The following is a 23,963-nucleotide window of genomic DNA, read 5'->3' as shown; positions in this document are numbered from 1 at the left end:
AGGGAGGGAGGGAGGGAGGGAGGGAGGGAGGGAGGTTGGGTAGGGAGGTTGGGTAGGGAGGGAGGGAAGGAAGTACTGGCAATTATAGAGTGTCTTCTTAGCAAGCAGGAGACCATGAGTTCAAATTCCAATGCTGTAGGGAAAAAAATAGAAATGCCAATTTTTGTTTGAATCAACAGCCAACTGTATATTATGTTTTAAAATGCTTGAGGAAATTTAAATACAGACTGGTGTTAGATAGCATGAAAATATGAAAATGTGTTGGCATGAAATGCCAAGAGTGTTAACTGAGAAAGAAAATTAGTTACAAAACAATACCTACAGCATGATCTTTCAGAAAGTGTTATACATGTTTATCAGTGACTGAATGTGCAGATATTCGGCAATGTTTTAGAGGTAAGATCTTCTGTGTGTAGAGAATATCAATGTTTAAGTAAGATGTTCTTTTGATGATTACATTTTCCAACTTCCTACAAAGCACATAAGCAACTTTCATGAAAACAAAAGGATAATTTTAATCTAAAATATGAAAGTAACTGGTTTACAAAAAGGTAAAGAATATTGTATAGTTTTATGTTTTTAATTTTGTGATCATAATTAATATGAATGTATGACAGAACCTATGTTTTAGTGGATTTAATGTCTCAAACTAAACATTATTTATTCTTTCTTTTCTTTGGCATGTTGAGTCAATTATTTGTTTGTCAATTATTATTTGTCAGTTATTATTTCTTTGCTAATTAACATTTGGTTTTGTGGTAGTTGCTATAAAAACCTTTATTTCTCTCATGCTTTATTTTATTGTTTTTCACTAAATTTCAATACATCATGAAAAATATTTCAAAAAAAATTAAAATCCCAAATATTGACTTTCTCTTCTAGGATATACAAAGCCTTTTTCAAAGCAATCACACACAAGTACTAATACAATTGTTTGGAGTATTCTCATCCAAATAAAATCTTTAGAATAAAAAGTTGTAGTGTTATAATCTAACAAGCTGCTTAATTAATTTTCTATATTTCCTCAATAATGTTGTAAGCTTTTCAGAATATATAGAATATGAAAGATAATATAACCAAACATTAAGATAGAAAAAATGAAACACAAATGTGAAAATGTTTTAAATGCATAGAATAACACCTATGTATTACATAAACTCAATTTTAAATGTTAATTCCACAGTTTATAAAATTCATAAGACAATAACATCCAGTTGATCTTTATTCTAAAAACTGGTTGCGCAGGGTGCCAGTGACTCACTTCTGTCATTCTAGTTACTCAGGAGGCTGAGATCTGAGGATCAAGTTTCAGAGCCAGCCTATGCAGGAAAGTCTGTGAGATTCTTATCTCCAAATAACCAGAAAACTAGAAGTGGTGCTGTGGCTGAAGTGGTAGAGAGCTAGCCTTGAATTTTGAAAAGCTCAGGTATAGCTGCCAGGCCCAAAGATCAAACCCCATGACTGACCAAAAAAAAAAAAACAAAAACTGGTTGCAGTTGCTCAGGAAAGTGTGTTACAAAAACATGGTTAAAGCCAGGAATGATGATGTCAGCAGCATTTCCTGCTACACGAGGGTCCAGTTGTGGCCTTATCTTCCTGGTGTTCCTAAACTTTTAAATTAAAGCCATCTCTTTTTGGAATTTAAGAGATTCAAAATTTAATTTCTATTTTTTGCAAGAAGCTAATTTCTAGTTATATCAATATTATTCTGAAAGAATGAGGACATTAGCTTATTTGTTTAAATTGCAAGCAATTAGAAAATTAGAGATGAAAATTTCTAGCCTTTGAAAAAGATTCTATGATTTAGAAATACCACAGATACCATTTAGCCACTGTGACTTACTTCTATAAGTGTATGTAATTCTATTTTTCTACAAAAAAAATCATACATTTTTTAGGAGTCAAATGGATTTTTTTTTCATTTGAGAGCTGTCAACCTTTAGTTGCTTCAGCAAATATGCATTGTTAGGCTTTGTCATATTTGTGGATATTTTGAAACTGAGTTCTGAACCATTGAATTTTAATATCTTTAATTTAAGAAGCATATTTAGATGTATCAAAACTTTGGCAGTGAAATCCCTGCTTGCAGTCTAATAATTCTAATAATACATAAGAAAACTGGGATATGGTTGAAGTAGGACACTGATCTCTTTTATTAATGAGGAAGAAAATCACTCCTGACTCTGGTATTAGTTTAGCATTTTCCTTTGACATTTAGAGTGCAAAGGAAGAACTTATCTTTAACTTTCACCTATGACTATTAGTTTCCATTGATGCTTGGTACATGAGGCTGGTATTTCCTTTTTCTGTTTTAAAGAAAAAGCAGAGCAACACCACACTTGGAGTTATGAACAGACTGTGGAATAAGAATCGTCCTCAAAGTCATCAGATAATGTTCTCAATGCAATGCGAATGTGGAAAAAATCAGAAACAGAGCTAAGAGCTTGCCTGCCATACCTCTCAGTGATCAGAATCTCTAAACTGCTTAAAAGATTGCTCTTCATCATTGAAGGATCATTTTAATATCTCCATGTTGTTAAACTCTAGTAGAAATAAAAAAATGATAAACATTTCAACATTGTCTTAAAATACATGGGCAGTATTGTGGAGACACAGTGAATAATAGAAAGGGTAAGTGTTCACAAATCAATTATTTGTATTAAGCTAGCAATTAATTCACCTGAATATAAAATGTAAATGACTGTCTTAGGTGTGAAACATTGGTTTATTAACTTGAATGTGCTGACAGGTTAAATAACACACAAACACTGGTAAATATGCTGCATTTTACACCCTAGTATCTACAGCATACATTTTGGCTGTCTCTGTCCGTGGAGCTATGTAGGACTTGGCCTTAGACATAGCTGTAGTAGAATAGGGTGCTCTCATGGAGTAAGGATAGTTTCTCTCAGGACCAACATCTGGACAAGGAAAGAAACATGAAGAGAAATAAGTATGACTCAGTAAACCTTAGAAAATGAAAACGTGATGCCATCTTATAGGCTCATCCACCAAAAGGAGAGCATATATATTATATATATGTTTTTATAGTAGAAGCTATTTGGGAATCCTACAAAAAATACTACAAGAAAATTGAAATTTTTCATTCTAAAAGCTATTTGGAGATTTCAAGTTGAACCAGGACTTTGTATTTTTGTTTTCCCAGTGAGGAGAAAGAACTTTTCTCATTTCTTATTTTTTTTTAAACTTGCAGTGATTGTACAAAGGGGTTTCAGTTTATGAGTACCATGCATCTTGATCAATGTCACCCCTTCTATTTTTTCCCTCATCTCTCCCAACCTCACCCATCCCCTCATTTACACAGATGTACACTAATTGTTTAAGTAAGAATTTTCAGACCCCAATATAGCACATTAAATTCTTTAACAACATGTGCTAAAATCTCAGTCAACTTTAAGTAGATTTGATAAAGTTAGATGCATAGGAGAGATCATAATGCATCAAAATACCATTATACATCTGAGCTGGGCCAAGTCGCTCACACTTGTAATTCTAGCTAATCAGAAGGCAGAGATCTGAGGATGGCAGGAAAGTCTGAGAGTCTTATCTTCAAATAACCAGCAAAAAGCCAAGAAGTGAAGCTGTGGTTCAAATGGTAGAGGACTAGCCTTCAATGAAAAAGCAAAAGACAGCTCCCAGGTCCTGAGTTCAAGCCCTAGTACTGACGCTAATATACACACAGTGGGTGTATACATATATATGTATATATATGAATATTAGACACAATGATATCTGTGTGTTTTACTTTTCAACTGATAAACTACTATTGGGTAGAAAGACTTGAGTGCTGCAACTTGGTTGTCTTTGAATAATTAGAATGTTTCTTGGCAAAAGGTAAACATTACTTGTTGCTGTGAGATAAATTTCCATTCGATTGGGAAGGATGGTAGTTGAGGAAAGGAAGTATCTGATCTTACGTTGTTCTTACCTTTAAAGAGGTAGAAGCAGCAAGTAAGGAAAGTTCCAGCCACAAAGCAACCCAGTGACCCAGCCATTCCAAGCCAACAAGACCAACCAAATTTATATTGTATGCCAAGGAATATATTGTGCAGAATCAGAGAAGAGCGTTCCACATATACATCAACAGCATACCACACAGAGCCAATGATTCCTGGGGCACCTGAAACAAAGGGAGGATTCTACAATTCATAGGAGGCACTTTCTAAATTCAACACAAAAGAGATCTGCATGGTACTCATAATGTGTGGAGTCATTTAGAGAGGTCACAAGTGTATCATGTCTTCATGGGATTTTTAGATTTGGGGTAGGTTTTCTATCCTTTGTGTTTCACTTTCCATTTTGTAGATCTTGCAAATTGTATCTCAGTTTATAAAAGGAACACAAGAATGGACGCACCACAGTGTTCATCTGTTTGTGTAAACTTGAAATGATCATTGCAATTTTCTTATTTTCCCAGTACTATCTTGGTACAGACATGCATCATTTAACAACGACGATATACTCAGAGCAATGTGTCTGTAAGTTATTTTATCAATGTATGAATGGAGTTTTGATATACAAACTGAGAAGAGACAACTGACTTGACATCAATGATATATGGTATTGGTATATATGTGAGGCACAGTCCATTGCTCTAGGGCGATGATGAACAGAGCACCCTGAAGTTAAATCAATCACACACAAAAAAAATGTAATGAAGAGATGTGTCTTGTAACCACAAGTACAAGGCAGCTGCTGGTATAACACAGAAAATTATTGTAAATTTATTTTTCTAGTACTGGGACTTGAACTCAGGGCCCTTGCACTCACTCTGCTTGCTTGCTCATAGCTGGCACTTTACTAACTGGGCCAAACCTCCTGATTACTTTTTTGCTGGTTAATTGGAGATAGAGTCTCTCAGACCTTTCTACCCAAATTAGTTTCGAACTTCAATTCTCAGACCTCAGACTCCTGAGTAGATAGGATGAAAGTGAGCCACTGGTGTATGGCAACTTTTATTTTCATAAGTATATGGGGCACATTGCAAAATAATTGATGAGGAGTGTACTATAATAAATGTGCGATCCTGTAACCATTGCTTATCTTCATCAAGTATCACATATGAAATACTTCTATACAACTAGCAAAGACCATAAATTTACACCAGCCTCAGCACTAACACATGAAAAATGACTTGCACTAAGGTATTTCAACAGCTACATCAATAGGCAACAATAATATATCAGCTCCATTATAAGATTATAAGGCTACATCATATAGGTTATCTGTGCTTGATCAAAATGATTTCATGTAGCTCATGAGAGGAAACTATCAAAAACAAAAGGAAGAAGTCACAAAGAAGATGCAGTAAAAAAACACATAAAATAGAGTATAAGTCCATTTTATATAGTATGTTTTTATGCATTTGTGCCACCACTGGGGCTTGAACTCAGGGCTTGGAGCTCTCATTTGGCTTTTTCGCCCATGCCTGGTGTCCTGCTACTTGGAGCTTTTTACTGGTTAATTGGAAATAAGATTTTCATAGACTTTCCTGTCTAGGCTGGCTTTGAACCCTGACTCTCAAATCTCAGCCTCTTGATTAGGATACATGTGTGAACCACACCCAGATCATTCTATTGCTTCTCAGACTCATGACTGAAGCTTTCCAGCCCTATAATTAGCACCCTTAGATAATCCACTTTAAAAATCTTTCCTTCTGCTGAGCAGATTACAGGCTCATGCCTGTAATCCTAGCTACTCAGGAGGCTGAGATCTGAGGAACACGGTTCAAAGCCAGCCCAGGCAGGAAAGCCCATGAGACTCTTATCCCCAATAAATCACTCAGAAAACTGGAAGTGGCATTGTAGGTCAAGTGACAGAGCTCTCACCTTGAGCTGAAGAGCAGAAGGACAGTGCCCAAGCCCATGGTTCAAGCCCCACAATTACACACACACACACACACACACACACACACACACACACACATCTTTCCTCTTGTGTACTAGGTCAGAACCAAATTACTAAGGAAGAATTGTCTTTGTTGCCTTTGTTTTCAGACAAATCCTTATACTCCAACACCATATGAGAATGAAACAAGAAATATCTTCCCTTTAAATTTAAGTTAATCTCCACAATTTAGCCTCTGCAATTAAATGTTTCAAGTGATACTCATGATACTTTATTTTAGTGATGTAAGTTATATGTCAAGGCTCAAATGGAAGAAAGAGTTTAGGAGATAAAAAACCTATAGTAGGCTCTGTAGCCTACCAAAAAGCTCGACATTTCTGTCTCTGGGGGAATCTGTGATATCTGTTAAAAATCACAATTTGATTTTCTTTTTCTATTTATTCCAAGCAAGTAGTTGAAGAGAACAAGTCAGGAAATAGACTTCTACCATATTCACACAAGGTATGCATTAACATATATTTCCTATGGTACTGCACTGCGCTCATAGGCTAATTGGGGAATGCTTTTAGTTCTTTTTCCTTTTAAAAAAAAAAAAAACTGTGCTAGTACTTGAAGTCTTGAGCCATGTCACTAACCTGGAAGCTTTTTTTCCCCTTTTTTGTCTTGTTCTTTGGAGATGGAGTATAGCAAATTTTTCTGCCCTGGCTGCCCTCAAACTTTGATCTTTTAAATCTCAACTCTTGAGTAGTTTGAATTACAGATATGAGCCAATAGCACCTAGTTGAGAATGGCTTTTTCAAATTTCAAAAGAGATTAGAAATTTTAAATACACACACACACACATACATACATACATACATATATACCTCATATATGTATCACTGTCTTTCTAAATAATATTTTCTTTTTTTTTTTTGGGTGGCTCAGTGGTAGAGCGCTTGCCTTGCATGCCAGAAGCCCTGGGTTCGATTCCTCAGCACCACATAAGCAAAATGAAAAAAAGCTGGAAGTGGCGCTGTGGCTCAAGTGGTAGAGCGATAGCCTTGAGCTGAAGAGCTGAGAGGGACAGCGCCCAAGCCCAAAGTTCAAGCCCCATGACCAACAACAACAACAACAACAAAAATGTGTGATATCTTGTGAGGCCTCAAAGTGTGTTCTTAAACAAAATTGAATAGCCTCAAAAAATGCTTAAGTTTTCTAAATAAAACCCACTGTTATGTACAAAACCTGTACCAGTCAGCTGGTAGAAAAAATAATGTAATAAATAAATTGCTGAATTATTATTACTTATCAATACAATTTGAGGATTATTAGGACCTTAATGTTTCTGCATTAAAAATTACAAAAACAGGTAGATAACATTCTGAATGAGTAAAGGCTAGTTCTTCTCCTTGGAGTTTGCTCTGCCCACACCAAATTTTTATAGCAGCAATCCAAGATATATATTATTGTTCACAATTTTATTGTAGTTTCAAGTCTATACATCCAAAAGTGAGAGAAAGTTGAAGATATCATAATATCATATACATATGTGGACAGACATAGATAAATAGACAGACAGATAATCTCCAAGTACTTTTATTTCCAGAATTGCCTAGCCAGCTAGTCATTTATACCATAAAATAATACGGTTTCCTCTCTGGAGCCATCACCTTTTGCTTTTTACTCTTCCTATATATGTTTTTGATTTTTGAGCAGTATAACTTGCAATAAAACCTAAAATATCTTTTTTTCTATTTCCTTAACAAACACCATATAAAGACTTCTTGATCTGTTAAAATTTAGATAATAATACAATTTATTTCATTGTCATGTTTATGATCCAATAAATTAGCATATAAAAAACTTAATTTCAGACTTGGTCAATTCAATCCATTGCTTTAAAAAAAATGGTAAATGTCCAAGCAAGGAGATCACAGATTAGGGTTTACTTTGGAACTTAAAGTCAGGAATAATTACAAAATAAATGACTTTAAAAATTAAAGGATTATATAACTTTCTGACTGACTGAAAGATAGTTCCAGAACTTTAACATACCTAAATCTGGGAGATTACCAAAGACTATCTGTTTCCAAAGGAGAAAGTCGGGCTAGTAGATATGTTGTTTTGTTTTGTTTATTTTTTCCTTCAATCAAGGAAAGCAAGTCTTATAGGATGATCAAAGGAGCAGCATCAATTCAAGTCAAGACCTTCAGAGAGTACCTTACTCTATGGTCAGTCATCCCTCTTGCCAATCCCAACCAGTACCTGCTATTAATAATGTGGTCCCAGCAACAAAGCAGATACGGACTTTAGTGTATGGCTCATCAGGGAGGAATTTCACACAATCCAGTCCAAGGAGCAAGGTGATAAATCCAAATCCAGCCAGAATATCTGCAGTAATCATCAATGCTCGAGTTACCACAAGCTTCACTAGATGATCGCCCAGCCAGGACATGTGGTTATAAGAGAGTCAAGGGAAAGAGACAAGTTAGCTCACAGAGGTACACCAAACCCCAGTGGAGCATGTACATTCACTGAAGCCTACAAATAGATTCTAAAGTTACATTTACATAAACAGGAACAGGAATGCCCTTTCTTCATAAAATTTAAAAAATATTATGAAATTGTTTTCCTTACGTGTTTAAATACTAATGATCTCTTAATTTTATTAACATTTTCACTAGATAATATACTAATAGACATGGGGATAGATATATATCAATATAGTAGATATTGGGACATATGCATGCATATACATATACACATATCTATACATGCACACACAGACACACACACATATGCACTTTCTATTTACATACATTAATTTATTTAATATATTTATACACACTCTATAATTTGTTTCCTGTTCTGGTAAATTCTAGCCAAATACTGAATTGAAGATGGAATATCTGTAGGTACTTAATAAATATCTGAAATATCTTAATTTCATTAAAAATTTAAAGTAATTGGTTAAACTTTTGCACATGCCTGTAGGGTAAATACTTTAAGGCTCCTATTATGACTTCAGGTTGCTAGGAATCTCAGAAGGAGAAAAGTCATTTCTGCTGTAAATAACAAACCATTTTTGGAATTCAAACCAACTTCTCTAAGCTCCAGAGACGGTAATTCTTCTTGGCTAACACTCTGTATCAACTCTTTAGCTCTGCATTGCTATTTTAAAGCTACAGTCAAAAACAGATCGCTATATACAAGTAGGCTTCCTACACAGTGCTCCAGGCCAATGAGTATTTTGGTGTGCCTCTGTTGAAGTTTTCTCCTTGAAGTCTTCTGGTCCCTTGATGGAATCTGAGACCACCAAGGGCAGTGCATCAGGTTCAGGCAATCTGAATGTATTCAGATCCTCAAGACCCCTGGTTTTCCCTTCCTGTTGGCCTGTGTTGCTCTCTTTCTCACAAACAGGTCTCTCTGGAGATGCAGACTTGTGCCTGTGGGGTGGTCCAAGGGTCCCAAAGTCAGTCTGTACCCTGTGAGCAGACTGTTGAGAATGGCTGATGAATAATTTCTTAATTTGGCATTATTAGATTGAGCTATCAGAATGGACTGTGTATGTTAATTTAGAGGAGGTGAACTCAAATTATTTTTATCAACAGGAGTCCTAGAAAACAAATATTCATCAGGAGCCACACATCCTATATGTACAGAGCCTAAGAAGGGTTATCTAACTGTAACTGTATGAAAATTCTACTTCTTCACAGGTACATCCACACCTGGTATACATTTTTATCCCTATTGTCTTAAAATGCACTTAAAAAACAATCAATTTTTAGTATACCATTCGAAAATAATAGGTAAGCATAAAAGAAAAATGTAAGGTAACATCGATGAAATATTTTTTTAAAAGAACTGACTAAACTATAAACACTGGTTTTCTTTGTAGTGAGCTTGTGAATGATTTCATTTTCTTCTTGCATGAATGTACAAGGTAGTATTGTTTAATCTTTTGTTTTTTCTTCTCATCTCTGGTAGTGCAATGAAATTCTGGAATTGGCTGAGTGCTCAACATGATTTTCCATTCTTCCTTTCAAGATCTACTTTTTAAAAGGTAGAATATGTTTTCCGTACTTAACTCCTAAATACCAGTCAAAGATACTTTAGAGTATTGTTCTGTTCAGTGTGTTTCCTTGGATGGAGATCTTATCCAGGGAAAAAGGTTACACTCCAAAGGTTTACTCTGCATTTATTATATGTACATGTGTATGTATGTATTATGTGCACATGCATGTAAGTACGGATGCATGCCTGTATGTGTGCATGTAAGCATGCTGCCATGTGGTGCCATCACCCATCATTTGCTTTGAAAGGGACTAAAACCACTTTGCTTCTATAAAATGACTGGTCTAATTTCTTGGCATGATTCAATGGGCTAAGTAAATGAGTAAATGATGTAAATAAATTTTGAGAGAATCAAGGATGGGAGTTTTAATTTAAGGGATCACTTCATTCAAAGAAATAAGTAGGATTAGAAGCTACCAGCAGGGCAGATGAAAGGGCCAATGTCAGTGTCACTGCTTACTATATCATGTGAGTTGGTGTTTCATCTACGGACTCCATATTCTGGGTTTTTCTTTGTCTCTATCTCTGCCCTTTCTATCTCCACTTCTCTTTCTCTTAGACATCTTCTGGCAAACTTTCTATATGAGTGAAGACATAGCTGAAAACCATCTCTAGTATGTCATCCATCTAATTTGTCAAACGTGTCATCTAACTCCAATGATAAAAATCACAATATCCAAACAATGTGTTTCAACTAAAGAATCATTTACTATAAGCTTACTCACGTTCTTTGGAAGATAGCAGCTATGACAATGTTTTTGCCCTTCTAGGATTTACAAATATATGGGAAAAGGTAACAGATGCTAAAATAATGTTTCAATTCACATTTCAAAAAGAAACTCAATTTCTAATGGAAGCAGTTCAAGTTGAATAGAACCTTAACATAGTTCTATGGAATAAAAAAACAATGCAGCATGAAAGTCTGAGTCCAGTTACTCTCAGTGTGACCCTCCTGTCAAGCAGGAAGGGGTAAGGTATACATACAGGGGTGTTCCGCGTATATGGAGTCATACTCATCGCAGGTTCGAATCCCATCGAAAGCATTGGTGACACACTCCCACCAAAGGCCTCGGCATTTTGTGCTCACCTAGATTTTGGAGAAGATACTATGTGAGACAAGTCATGCACTCGCTTCAATTCTCCTTGATGAAAGACAACCTTGGCTGTCATGTTTGATAGGAAAGCACAGTGGTTACAATCGTGATCTAATCCCTTGCAACAAATAATGCATGTGAGAATATTTTCCCTTAAGCACTTCGTAAACTAGGAGATGAATCTGCTTCCTGATTGAAAGAGGCGTGTAAGGAGATAAGTCATGGCTAAGAGGGATGAGAGCTAAATTCGCCCAAATATCTGTGTCTACTTCCATCACTGCATCATGGTTTAATGTGGAGACAATTATTTCCCTTCTCTGTGCTGACATTTACTCATAAGTAAATCTATACAACACCAGATGATTACTGTTTATGCCTTGAATCTATTAGGAATATGCACTAATTTTTCTTCATAATGAACAGTGAATTCCATGAAGAAGTGTATTGTTTTAGATGGGGCTCATAAATTTAATATTAGCAAAGAAAGCCAATAAATGATAAGGCAGCAACAAATGACTGAAAGTCCCATATTCTTCCTCCCTTCTCTACTAACATATTACAAATGCTAAAGCCATGGAGGTATGTAAACAAATGGAGGATTAATTTCATTCAGTTTGACAGCTGTGAACCGCTTTCACTAGGAAATAATTTGCAGATGACACACGTCCACTTAGTGCTAAACTCACCAATGCCCTACTTCTTCTCCTACTTTATCCATGAGCAGTAAGTCACGGTGCGTTTTCTGTAATTGTAAACATGCCAACAGAAAAGCAGTTTCAAGTATTCTTGACAGAGCTCATGTATATGCAACAAACCAAACATGATCACTTCTTCAGACTCAATTTCAGATTCACATTACTTTGGAAATCTGGAAATAGTGAAGTCTGAGAAATACCCTGGAAAATGAAAAACACATTTTTTTCCCCAAGAAAAAGTTTACCAACAGAGCAGGATGGGAAGAGAAATAAAAGAAAGGGGTGTTACAAGAAACGCAGAGACAGGAAGGTTTAAAAAAAAACCACTTTGCAAGAGAAGTCACTTAAGGAATGCATAGATTACGCAACTCTCAGCCTTACATTTGCCTTGAAGCTTTGTGGCCAAGTAAAACTCTAATGCTTACAAAGCCCATCATAATTGGAATGTGATATCTTCTTTATTGTTTTATGAGAAATACTTAACTTGGTGGTAACTAATGATAAGTTGATTCTATACTTTGAAGTGGTCACTATTGAAGCATATTATTGTTATCCATTTTACAAATAAAGAAATTAAGGTGCAGGAAAAAAAAGCCATGTTAAACACATGGAAAAGACAGGTCTTCAACACAGCAGCAGGGTGTAGGACTCTAAGATAGTGACACCTATCTTTGTTAAGATGCTCACAAGTCAAGAAAGGCCTCCAACTAATGGAAGCCCAAAGAGTCTCTCAAATTCTCCACAGAGAATTTGCTTCCAAGGCTGGGAAACCAAGACCTTGATTTTAAATTTCTGGCCTCTAGAACTCGGCTCATCCACTTAGTCTAAGAGAATTTTTTACTGTAGCCCCAGGAAATGAATATGGTACAAACAGTTTGTATGGAACTCCTATATCACAGATGAAACAGACCGTCTCAGAGTGCACTGTCCTCAGTTTCCTCTGTAACCATTATATTGGATGCGGTTCACCCTAACTTAAGCTACATAATGTAAAACTATTGTTCTACCATCACACAATGATTGTCCATAACTTCCTCCTGTCTAAACCAGCCACTAAAATATCCCTGGTATATGTGGTCATGATATATGCTATTACTTAGAATCTGAGGTGTGTATGCAAAACTTATTTTTTACACTAATAAGAGTATTCCTCTCTTGCTCGAAACAAACCAGTAGTGTTGTCAATTTCCAGGCTATTGATCATTTACTTACAATGACCATATTTAGAGAAGCAATGAGCTCATTAGAAAAAACAGGGAATTCTATTTCATTAGGTATTAATGCTCAGGGGCATACTATCAAATGCTTGGTATTCACCCTCAGTTAAGGTACGTGAGAATAGTGGCTGTAATTAAGTAAACTTAGGTGTTAATATAGCACTTACTGGTGACACCCTTAAAGGTGCCTTTGTGCACAAAACACAAGGTTAAAAGATTTTATATTCTTTATCATATTAAGGAGAGCTGTGCTTGCTATAATATACAATACTTGGTTCACCTAAACTTCTGTTTTAAAATGGCTTCTTAGCAACTCTCTAAAAGAAAAGCAAATGTAAATTCTTTAGGTTTTAATACAACATTCTTAAAAAGCAGACAACTACTTAAAATATTATGGTTAACCTTTCTGAAAGGGCAAAAAAATTACAAAATGTTAACTACTATTTTTTTATTCATTTAAAATAGAGGATTCCAATTTCAATCTTTCTCCTTTTAACATGAAACTAGTACATTTACCAAGAGTATAGGAAGGAATACTGAAGGAATCTGTATTTTGATGCATATCTATGGATACAAGCAGTAGATTGTCTCTTACTTGAGAAGCCTAAGGTCTGACATTAAAGGAGAAAACACACACCATGTCAGCATAAGTCTCCTTTATTGCTTGCCAATCCTTCAGATGGAGAAATGTTATAGGACTGTCCACACTTCTGTCTTCCCTGGCAAATGTAGTCAATCTGTTCACCTAGACTCCCCAACCCTACATAGCATCAAGGAAGTGGCTGCTCCCATTTTTTTTGGGGGGTGGATGGTATGCCCACCAGATTCCCACAATTCTTATGCTCTCTGCGTTGCTCAAGTGCATTGGCTACCTAGATCCTCAAGGCATTTTAATTTCTGCCTTCTGGTATATAATATTAAGAATGACTACTCCTGCTCTCAACCTGCCAAAATTTTACTTCTTCCACAAGGTGAGCTTAATCCTTTCCATCTGGAATCAATGTCTTCATACTCTGAAATACCGCAATAATGTGCTCATATGCTTCTACTATTCATTATAACACACTGTGTAGTGTATATGCATTATTGTCTCAATCAGTTTGTCATTTTTCCAAACTGTATTCATTGAATTCCTGTTGTGCACTAGTGAACATGCCAACCAAATACTGGAAATGAAACAACCAACCCAGGCAAGGAAACTTGCTTCAAGGTTCTCTCCTCCTTGCTTAACAGATGCTTATTGAAGAGATCCACATAAATGCATATTACTCTCATTGGATATATGGAGTAGAAAATCATTACCCTGAACAACATCTGCACAGTTGCTGCTTCCTATGTGATTTTAATTGCACTAAACTAAAACAATTAAATTCAGGAGACAAGAGAACTGCTAAGTTTATACTGACTTGGAATCATCTTGGAACATGTTTAATCAAGTCATTCTATACAGTGATTCCCAAGTACTATGGATGAGAAGGAAAACACTTGAAAAGTTTTAGGAAGTGATGTTGAGGACCACACTTGTCCACTGGGTTACGGTGTTGTAAATTAGTTCTATACTTCTAAAATGATCTATTCTGAGCTCTCTAGCTCTCTCCCATAAAGACAGATTTATCCTATAGAACCAGAGTCCTCTAGGTTATAGGGAACATGCCACCAGGCACAGAAAGATGAGTACTCCATGAGATCTCAAGAGACAAGTATTCCTTTCTTTCCTCACTCTTAGACAAGTATTCCTTTCTTTCCTCACTCTTATGGAGACTAAAACAACTGGTCTTGTAAATGGTGAGGGTTGAATAGTGGTTATCTTGAAACTAGGAGATGAGCCAGATGAGGGATAGATAGGATGGGAGATGGGGAGATGTTTATTCATGAACACTAACTCAGAGCTAGGTAAGAGCAAGGGCTTCTGCCATGCTACTTTGCAACAGTGACTATAAATAATGATAATGTGTGATGAGTTTTGAATGTTTCATCATAAAAAAACTGATAAATATTCGAGGGCATAGCTATATTTAACCTGGTTAAAACCTTACATAATGTACACTTGTACTGAAACATCAATAAGTGTATTTTAGAGTTTTCGAACTATTTAAATATACCTTTAGGGAAAGGAATGTGGCTTAGTAGTAGAGTGCTTGCCTAGCATACCTGAGGTTCTGGGTTCACTTCTTTGGTACCATATAAACATAAAAAAATAAATAAATTTATATTTTCTATTTAAATTTAAATATAAATTAAATAAAATCTAAGTTTATATAAAAGATTTTTGTGAGGTCTTGTTTGTCCATCTCTTTTTCCTTCATCCCTCCTGAAATGTAAGTGACAATACATAATTTTCCCTGATTTGTCTTTTTATATACTAGGCTTGGTAAATGTTTATTGTTGGTTATTCATTATTACACAAAATCTTTATTTGCCAGTATTCATCAGATCAAACAATGAATGGATAAACTGTGCTGGTATCTTATGCTTGTAATCCTAGCTACAGGGGAAGCCAAGACCAAGGATTATGTTTCGAAACCAGCCTAGGCAGGAAAGTTCATGAGACTCTGATCTCCAGTTAATCACCAAAAATCCAGAAATGGAGCTGTGGCTTAAGTGTGAGCAAAACAGCTGAGGCACAGCACCTAAGCCCTGAGTTCAAGCCCCACAGAATGAATAATGAAAAAAAGACAAAAGTCAAACATAATAAGCCAGTAGGACATATATCATAAAACAACCTTACATATAGTAGTGTTTCTTATTTTCATATTACTTTATTGTTCTTTTGCTGCTGAGGTTTATCATTGAAGGCAAGACTTACTTAAATGCATTTATCAAGACATAAATGTTTTTATAATGTTTTGTAAGTAATTCAAATGCATTTGAATTTTTTGAAGTAAGATTCTGAACTTTTTACTTTTATATGGTATTGTTTTTACTATCTCACAACATAAAGTAACTCAATGTAGGATATACCTTTGTTAGAGAGCAAGACTGAAATAATCATGACTAACATTGCCTTATAAAATATAAAAGAAAATCATGAGTTTATTTGTTGAAAAGTATCCTTTATAGTTATATTTTTGTATTTTCTGAGCACTAGCTAAATGTACAAGTGATAATAAAAAAGAAACCAAGGTAATTCAAACTTAGTGGGTAAAATACAACTTTTATATTGGAGTTCCCTGACTGATTCACCTGTCTGAAATGTCAACTTCAACTTTAATATTTCTTATTTAGTTTATTTTAACTACATACATCAGAATACATTCATCTAAAGTATGTTTTATGACTTGCAATGATAACCACCCAGTAACAGAAATCACAATTACGTTTCATGAGTGATTGTAAAACAGAAATATTTTCCCTTTTCAACATTTCTTTCCTTTTAAGCACGAAGCAGAAAACCTTCTTTAACGAGACAGAATACACTTTCACCAACCCTAATAGACGTTGCAGAGGATTATATCGTTATTACTATCTTATTAAAATTTGAGCCAATATACATGATACATTTTTTAATTACAGGAAGATATAAAATCTTTCCTTATAAAAAGGTTGTTTGTCTACAGATACTACTTGACTAGATGATATTTCTGAAGATTACTCCATGTAATTCATCCATTCACTTATTCTTTCAGTAATATGTCAAGTATCTTAAAAGGTGCATCTTGAGTTCAGGCGCACAAACAAACCACTGTAAGCTTTCCTACAGAGTCTTGCACTGTAGGAAGCCAAGCACTGAACGAAAGATCATTTGTAGTCTTAAATATATGCTGAAAGTGTTTGAAGCCAACTGGAATCTAGCATATAAACAATCAGAGCAAATACTAGATAAAATAATCTTAATGAGCACTTTATGTCTGAAAGAATTATAACATCATTAATGGAAATAGAAAGCACAGGAAAACCCCTGATTATGAGGATAAAATAACTTCCAATGTGAACAACTTTCTTTTGAAGTAATAAAATTTTAATCATAATAATCCTTGGTATAATTGCAGTTTTTAAGGAAATGATTAAGAAAAAATTAAGGAAGAATCAAATAATTTTGAGTAAATACTTGTTTTCTTTCTGATAATGGAAAAACTAGTAACTTTGTGTGCGAACTATTTTTTTATATTTGGGTATGCTAATTAGTATTTACATGCATGATGTCAGCATACTAATGAAGTTACTAATTGTTTATTACCTTTGCTCAGTATGATGATCATTTGATAGATAGCTTTTGCTTTGGAACTCCATTGCCTGTCCTTTTCCTCTTGTCAAGCAATATAAAAACAGCTATGAGTTCAAATACAGTGAAACTATAGCCCAGAGAAGTCAACAGAAATTTCTCCAAAAGGAATCAATAACAAAAATAGAAGCAAGATTTAAATCTCTAATCTCTCTGTTCAGAGAACATTATACAAAATGTCATCTCTGCCTGCAGAATACAAACAAAACATTACACTGGAAATTAATCACAATATGCCTAACATTTATTGACTGATTTGTGTTTGCCTGGTGTGGAGGGAAATGTTTAGGATAGACAAGTTCTTTTAATCCTCCAGAAAAAACAATGGCATGTTCATTATTATTCTCCCTTTACAGAAGAAGAAATGTGGCTTAGAGTAAACCAAAAGCCTACTTAAATCACTGGGAAGGCAGAATTCCTCCGTTATCCCGTCTAACCTATATACTTTCCCACTAAAGAATTCTGTCTCTGCTTCTAGATATATTAAACTAAACCAGATATAGTGGGATCATTCAGGGACATTGATCCAGATGATTTCATTAATTGTCTTCAGGTATACTGATCCCTCCAATTGCCCCCAAAATACCAAGTTGAATTTCAATGTCCACTTTTCTGTATCATTTTCTTTCCCACATAACGTTTCCATGCCCATCCATCTAAGTTCTTAGGACTGGTTTATATCTTTATATATTTTCTCATGCTTCCTATCATAGTTCAAACCACCACCTGTTTCTTCTTGGTATGTGGCAGAAGTCACTTAATTGATCTCCACATACCTCCTTTACTACTTCCATGAGCATGAGCAATCCACAATGCATGGCTTACATAGTTGCGAAGTACTTTTGCCTAGGGATAAGCTCTATTTCACATAATACATAAATCCCAAAAAGACCCAACTCTCTGCATTAGAAACTCTTGCTATGATGACATATCTACAATGCCACAAGCACACATCTTTTACAACTGATTTAATAAGGACAAGAGTAGGATCATAGCATAGGGTCTGTGAACTCTGCTCTAAAGTTAGCCACAGTGCAATTTTGGGTGTGATAATTTTGTCCCAATCTTTTAGATAAATACCAAAAATTCCATATTTCATGGCAGATACACTTGGATAAAACCAGGAATATTTGGGATCTGTCAGTTTCTTGCTTTGTGTTATTCAGCTTAATACACATTTTTTAATTTAAATTTTATTGTAAAGGTGATATACAGAGGGGTTACAGTTACACAAGTTATGTGATGAGTACATTTCTTTTTGAATTATGTTACTCCCTCCCTTATTTTCTCCACCTTTTCCCCTCCAACCTCCTCCCCAGCTTGTAAAGTTCATTTCCAGCATAGTGTCTAGTGAGTATCGGTGTTGAATTGGTTCACTCTTTGTCGTGCTATTTCTCTCAGTATTCTATCAAGCTGTGGCTTTTCTGTAGTCTATCTATATTTATTCTCACATCTAGAAGGCTCCTGTTACCATTTCAACTTTTTAAACCTTGGCATTATATGGGGGCTTTTCTCAAATTCCTTTTCTTCCATGTGGACTACGTCAATGTCCCATAGCTTGATGATGAAACCCTAGCTTGCTGATTTCCGTACCAATGGTACTTTGGCATTTCTTTCTTGAAATATGAACTGGCCTATAATTTTTATTGTAGTTCTATCCATAATCATGATTTTCTCACCTCATGTCTACTCTTGGAGGACAGGACTCTCCACCTTTGTTTCGTCTAGGAGGATTACCATTGTGCCTTTCAGGTACTGACAAAGTCAAATGGAATCACAAAATGCATTTCCTAGTTCTCCTGCTTTTCTCATTTAAAATAACAGCAAAACTATGAACCCACAGTATCTTTTATTTAAATTTGTATGTTTTTGTTGGTCGTGGGGCTTTGAATTCTAGGCCTGGGTGCTGTCCCTCTTCAGCTCAAGGCGAGCTCTCTACCACTTAAACCACAGCACCACTTCTGGTTTTCTGGTGATTTTTATTGGAGAAAAGAGTTTCTCAGACTTTCCTGCCTGGGCTGTCTTTGAACCACAGTCCTCAGATCTCAGCCTCCTGAGTAGCTAGGATTACAGGCGTGAGCCACCTGCGCCAGGTTCACAGTATCTTTTTTACTTTTTAAAATTTTTATGAGTGTATTTGCAAATATTATATTAAGCAAAGTAAGCCAGACTTAAAGAAACATAGATTGCATTGTTTCCCTCATTTGAGATAGCTAGAATGTACCTATAACTCTACAAGTAAACAAACTGGATGATAAAAAGTAGGATGAGGAGGAGTAGCAGTAGTAGTAGCAGTAATAGTAGTAATAATAATATACTGGTACATGGTAAATTATACATGTCTCCAGGCATTCACACACAATGAGAACCAAGGACCGTACCCTTAGGAGAAGAACACAAAGGTGCAATACCTATGTGTATCTGATCATCTGATTCCTGAGCTCTTTCATATTATTTTTCATTTATCATTCATGTTTATGGCCTGGTAAAATACCTCACTGGACTCCCTTTACAGCAAATATCCTACTATATATATATATATATATATATATATATGCACACTGATATATACATATATAATAATGTTTATTGAAATAAACTCCAGGGAATGGAAACAAGAGGTTTTTTCCCTTTGGTGTGCTTTTTATTTTCTTTACCGTTTACCTTGTTTGTTTGTATATCTGTCTTTGGGAGGTTAAGGAGGAGAACAGAAATGGTAGGACAAAGGTGAACAAATGCAGCGGTGATACTCCCTAGATGATATGTTGAAAATGAACTATACAACTTTTGGGTAGGAACAGCAGGGAAAACCTGGGAGAGGGTCAGGGAAGGGGTCACATTTTATCAAAAAGAAATTTACTCTTTATGTGACTTATATCACTGTAATCCCTCTGTATATCACCTTTACAATGACAATAAAAAGCTACAAATTTAGAAAAAGACTTTTGTTAGGTTGAATTTTGTCCAACCATGTTTAAAGTGAGCTGTTATTTTGTACCAATGATCAATGTGATATAGAAGAGAAAGCCTAGTGTAATTGAGTCAGTGGGTAGCAGAATCTCTAAATTTAGTTCTGACCAATTAAAGGAACAATTGTCATGAGAATAAAAATACTAACAAGTAGGGATAGTTGAAAGAGAATGCAAACTCACTTGAAACAGGGTTTGTGTAGCACGAAGGCTTACTGGGTAATTTATTTCATTCAGTTGAAGTAAATAAAGTAAGGAATATTCAGTAACTCTTGCCCCGCTTTTTGACGGTTAACTTGAAGCAAATAACCTGGACTGCTTATTCCATTCATTTCATCTTACCATCTTCTCATGGCAGCAGATAACAAATGGTACTAAAATGAAAAATGTTTTAAATGCAGGATTCCAAGTTTCTCTCTCAAGAAGTCTGATCTTTCCTAAAAGTATTAAGTAAGTAAGTAAGTAATGCTATTCCTATGACTTTAACTATGAGTCTCGGAGTTGCACTGTTTTTGCTCCTGAGGGGTGCTCTACTACTTGAACCCTATCTCCAGTTCTGACATTTTGCTGCTTAACTTGAAATAAGTCTCATGGATTTGTCTTCCCAAGTGGACTGACCTTCAGATCTCAGGCTAAGATTATAGGTGAGCTAAAATAATAAATGTGAGCCAAAACACCCATTTTGAAAATACTTCTTAAACAAGGTTGGCCATTCTGTTAAGTAAAAAGACTTTCAAATCACTTCAGAAAATAATTTTAACTAGTTTTAGATGGGATTGTTACATATCTTAAGATATTTTTTGTTTTCTTGTACCTGTCCTGAGACTTGAACTCAGGGTCTGGGAGCTGTCTCTGAGTTTTTGCTCAAGGCTGGAACTCCACTTTCAGCATATTTGGTGGTTAATATGCAGACAGACTTTCCTGTGCCATTGCTTCGAACTACAATCCTCAGACCTCAGTTTCTTGAGTAACTCTTAGGATATTTTTTTAAACATAATTTTAAGTATGCTCAAGTCCAACCTATTTCTTTATAGATACCATTAACTGACAATCTGGATAATGACAAAATAATGACAATATAATGTTTTATCTGTTCTTTTCCCTGAGCTCATTCATCTTAGTTTTCATTTATTGTTCATGTTTATGGCCAAGTAAAATACATCACTAGACTCCCTTTAATGCAGACATCCTGCAAGAGTTCGATTTTTATCACAGCTTTTAGATATATGATTTTCAAGGAGTAAGAAAGTATTTATAAGTCCACTGACTTTGAAATGCCATGTAGGAATCAGAAATTAATTAAAAGCAAGATAAAATAAACAACCAGGAGAATGTCACAACAAAATAGAAAGGTAATTACTTTCCATTTCTCTGATAAATAGGATATACATATACACCCCATATATATATATATATATATATATATATATACACACACACACACACACACACACACACACATACATATATACTTGCTTTCTAGTAGTTTTCTAAACCTCCTGAAGGTGATTATTATTCCTTTCAGGTTGTCCATGGATGCCTAACTAGTGTTGCTAATATCTCTCTCTTAGAGTATTCTTGTTGCTTTTCCTTACCTATACTTTCCTAAACCTTACTGTTCATAATGAACAGTAGCAGAAAATGCTTTTGAACTTTATGTTTACTTTATTTCACTTTGAATTCCTCAGTGAGAAAAACAAAATCCTCAAATGTGAACCCACACACTCATTTCTTACGTAACTCTCTGTTCCCAAGAGTAATTCATTTTGAAGATAGGATGTCATCTACACATTAAGATTCAGGGGAAAGACTAATTCTCCCTTGGGAGATTTCCTTTTTCTTGGAAATTCATTAAAATCACATTTTTCTACTGCATACTAACTAGTTAGGGTTACATGCCTTGAGTTTACTTCCTCAATGTTTTCGACTTAGAAAGTTTATCACAATCCTCCACTGGTATCCAATTTACAGATTTGAAGAAAAGGCTGTTACCGCAACATTGTTTTGGCCAATACAGTCATGGAAGAGGTAAATTTCTGGAGGCCTTGGTGCCAGAAATTACACAATTACTCCTGTGCATTTATCTTTATAAATAAGAGAAGGATTATCTTACCACTTCATCTGTGAAATAGGACAATAATAACTACTACTTTATAGTTTAGGGTGAAGTATGACTAAACTGAATAATGTCAAGATTCAGGAAGTAAGTAGTCAGGTCTGTTGATGTTGGCTGACTTCATGATAGTCAATCCTAGGAAATGTACCAAACTCTATCTGGCAGTGAAGCTGAGAGAAAATATAAACTGGGTCAAAGGAAGAAGTTGCTGACTTCTTACCTCCAGGGAATCATCAGCATTCACCATCCAACAATCTGTCCAGGTGGCCACAATCAGAAACCCAGTGGAGAAAAAGGCAAAGAAGCAGGCAACATACTGAAGAAGATCCCTCATCATGGTGAGCAGTCTTTCCAAAAAGGACACATGGGCCGATGCCAGCTCTGCTTTCACTCAGATAGATGGAATGCTATTGGCCTTCCGCTTTGGGTACCTGGAACTGAGGAAACACAACTCTTTTCCTCTTTCTCACACACCACTGCAGACGTCTTAAGTTGTGGTAAACATAACCCAAACAGGCAATAACCCCTTTACAGGGGTCCTGGAGGTCACTATCCAAAGCAACCAGTCTCCAATCAGAAGCCAGGTCAGGAAAAGGACTCAGTATATGCTGAGTGGGGGAAAGAAGGAGACATCGAAACATTTTTCTGTCCAGTCTATGGACTACTGGGAAATGATGGTCACCAGAGGCTGTACCAGTGCTAAGAAGGAGGAAGGGTCCTACCCCGTGACACAGGTTGTAAGCTGTTCTTTCCCAGGCCCTCCAGGGAAAGTGAGCCATTCTCCTCCCCCTCAGAAGAAGGTTGTACGGTTGACTGCGTGCAATTTTATTGTTAGGACTACTTTAATATTCGCTGACTACCTTAGACGGACAGACCACTGGTGAACTTATGCTAAGCAAGTGCTGGCTCAAGGAAGTTTGCATTCCAAAGTGTTGGGCACAACAGCCCAGTGTAGGATTACCACACCTGGGAAGGAAGGCACAACCAAGATTCGAGATTCAGCAAGAGAGACCAGGAGTAAATGTGCATCTAAAAAATGATCATTTTCCATTTTAAAAGATTTTTTTATTGATACATATTAATTACACAAGAGTATACATTAGTTGCAAAATGTCACAGCAATGTGACATTTCCATGCATGTCGATAATGTACTCCTATAAAAGTCATGTCTCCCATCACACCTCCCCCTACTAATCCTTCATCTTAAAAAATTCCAACAATTTCATTATTCCATTTCCACACATATATAGGGAGTACTTTAACTATATTCATCCTCATCTATCTTCTCTTCCTGGTACCTGCTCCCATTAGAGCCTTTGTTACTTTCCTATCAACCAGCTTCTCTCTCTCTCTCTCTCTCTCTCTCTCTCTCTCTCTCTCTCTCTCCTCTTCTCCCTCCTTCCCTTCCTTCTTCCCTTCCTTCCTTTTCTTTCTTCCTTTTCCCCTTCCCTCCTTCCTTCCTTCCTTCCTTCCTTCCTTTCTTCCTTCCTTCCATTCTTCCTTTCATTCTTCCTTTCTTTCCTTCTTCCTCACTTTGTGTGTATTAATGGTTCAAAAGTGTTTCAACACAATGTTTTACAGTCAGGTTAATCCCATCTATTGCTCTCCCTTTCCTCTTCCCCTCTCTGCCTGCTACTATTCAACTTTCAACATACAATGTGTTGCAATAATATTTCCCCCCCATCATTCTCTTGTCCTCTCCTAATCCAACTTGTTTCCTCAATG

At 35.8% G+C, this 23,963-nt stretch overlaps 1 protein-coding gene across 3 annotated transcripts in view; it reads right to left on the bottom strand.

Annotated features, from left to right (window-relative positions):
• Positions 1–22,858, bottom strand: part of Cldn16 (claudin 16) — a 23,703-nt gene extending 845 nt beyond the window's left edge. The window contains exons 1-5 of one of the 3 annotated variants that reach the window (XM_013019516.1): positions 22,458–22,858; positions 10,909–11,011; positions 8,116–8,280; positions 3,950–4,141; positions 2,813–2,921 (exon numbers count right to left, since the gene is read on the bottom strand). In XM_013019516.1, the coding sequence (XP_012874970.1) occupies positions 2,813–2,921; positions 3,950–4,141; positions 8,116–8,280; positions 10,909–11,011; positions 22,458–22,574 (686 nt within the window). In that variant the 5' untranslated portion in view covers positions 22,575–22,858. Of the gene's footprint in view, positions 1–2,615; positions 2,922–3,949; positions 4,142–8,115; positions 8,281–10,908; positions 11,012–22,457 lie in introns of those variants that run through there. The other 2 variants (XM_013019515.1, XM_013019517.1) reach the window with 2 other exon arrangements.
• Positions 22,859–23,963: the final 1,105 nt, after the last annotated feature.

Source organism: Dipodomys ordii, unplaced genomic scaffold (assembly GCF_000151885.1).
Source record: "Dipodomys ordii isolate 6190 unplaced genomic scaffold, Dord_2.0 Scaffold45, whole genome shotgun sequence".
Taxonomy (NCBI): Eukaryota; Metazoa; Chordata; class Mammalia; order Rodentia; family Heteromyidae; genus Dipodomys; species Dipodomys ordii.
This window is presented reverse-complemented; position numbering and strand designations above follow the sequence as displayed.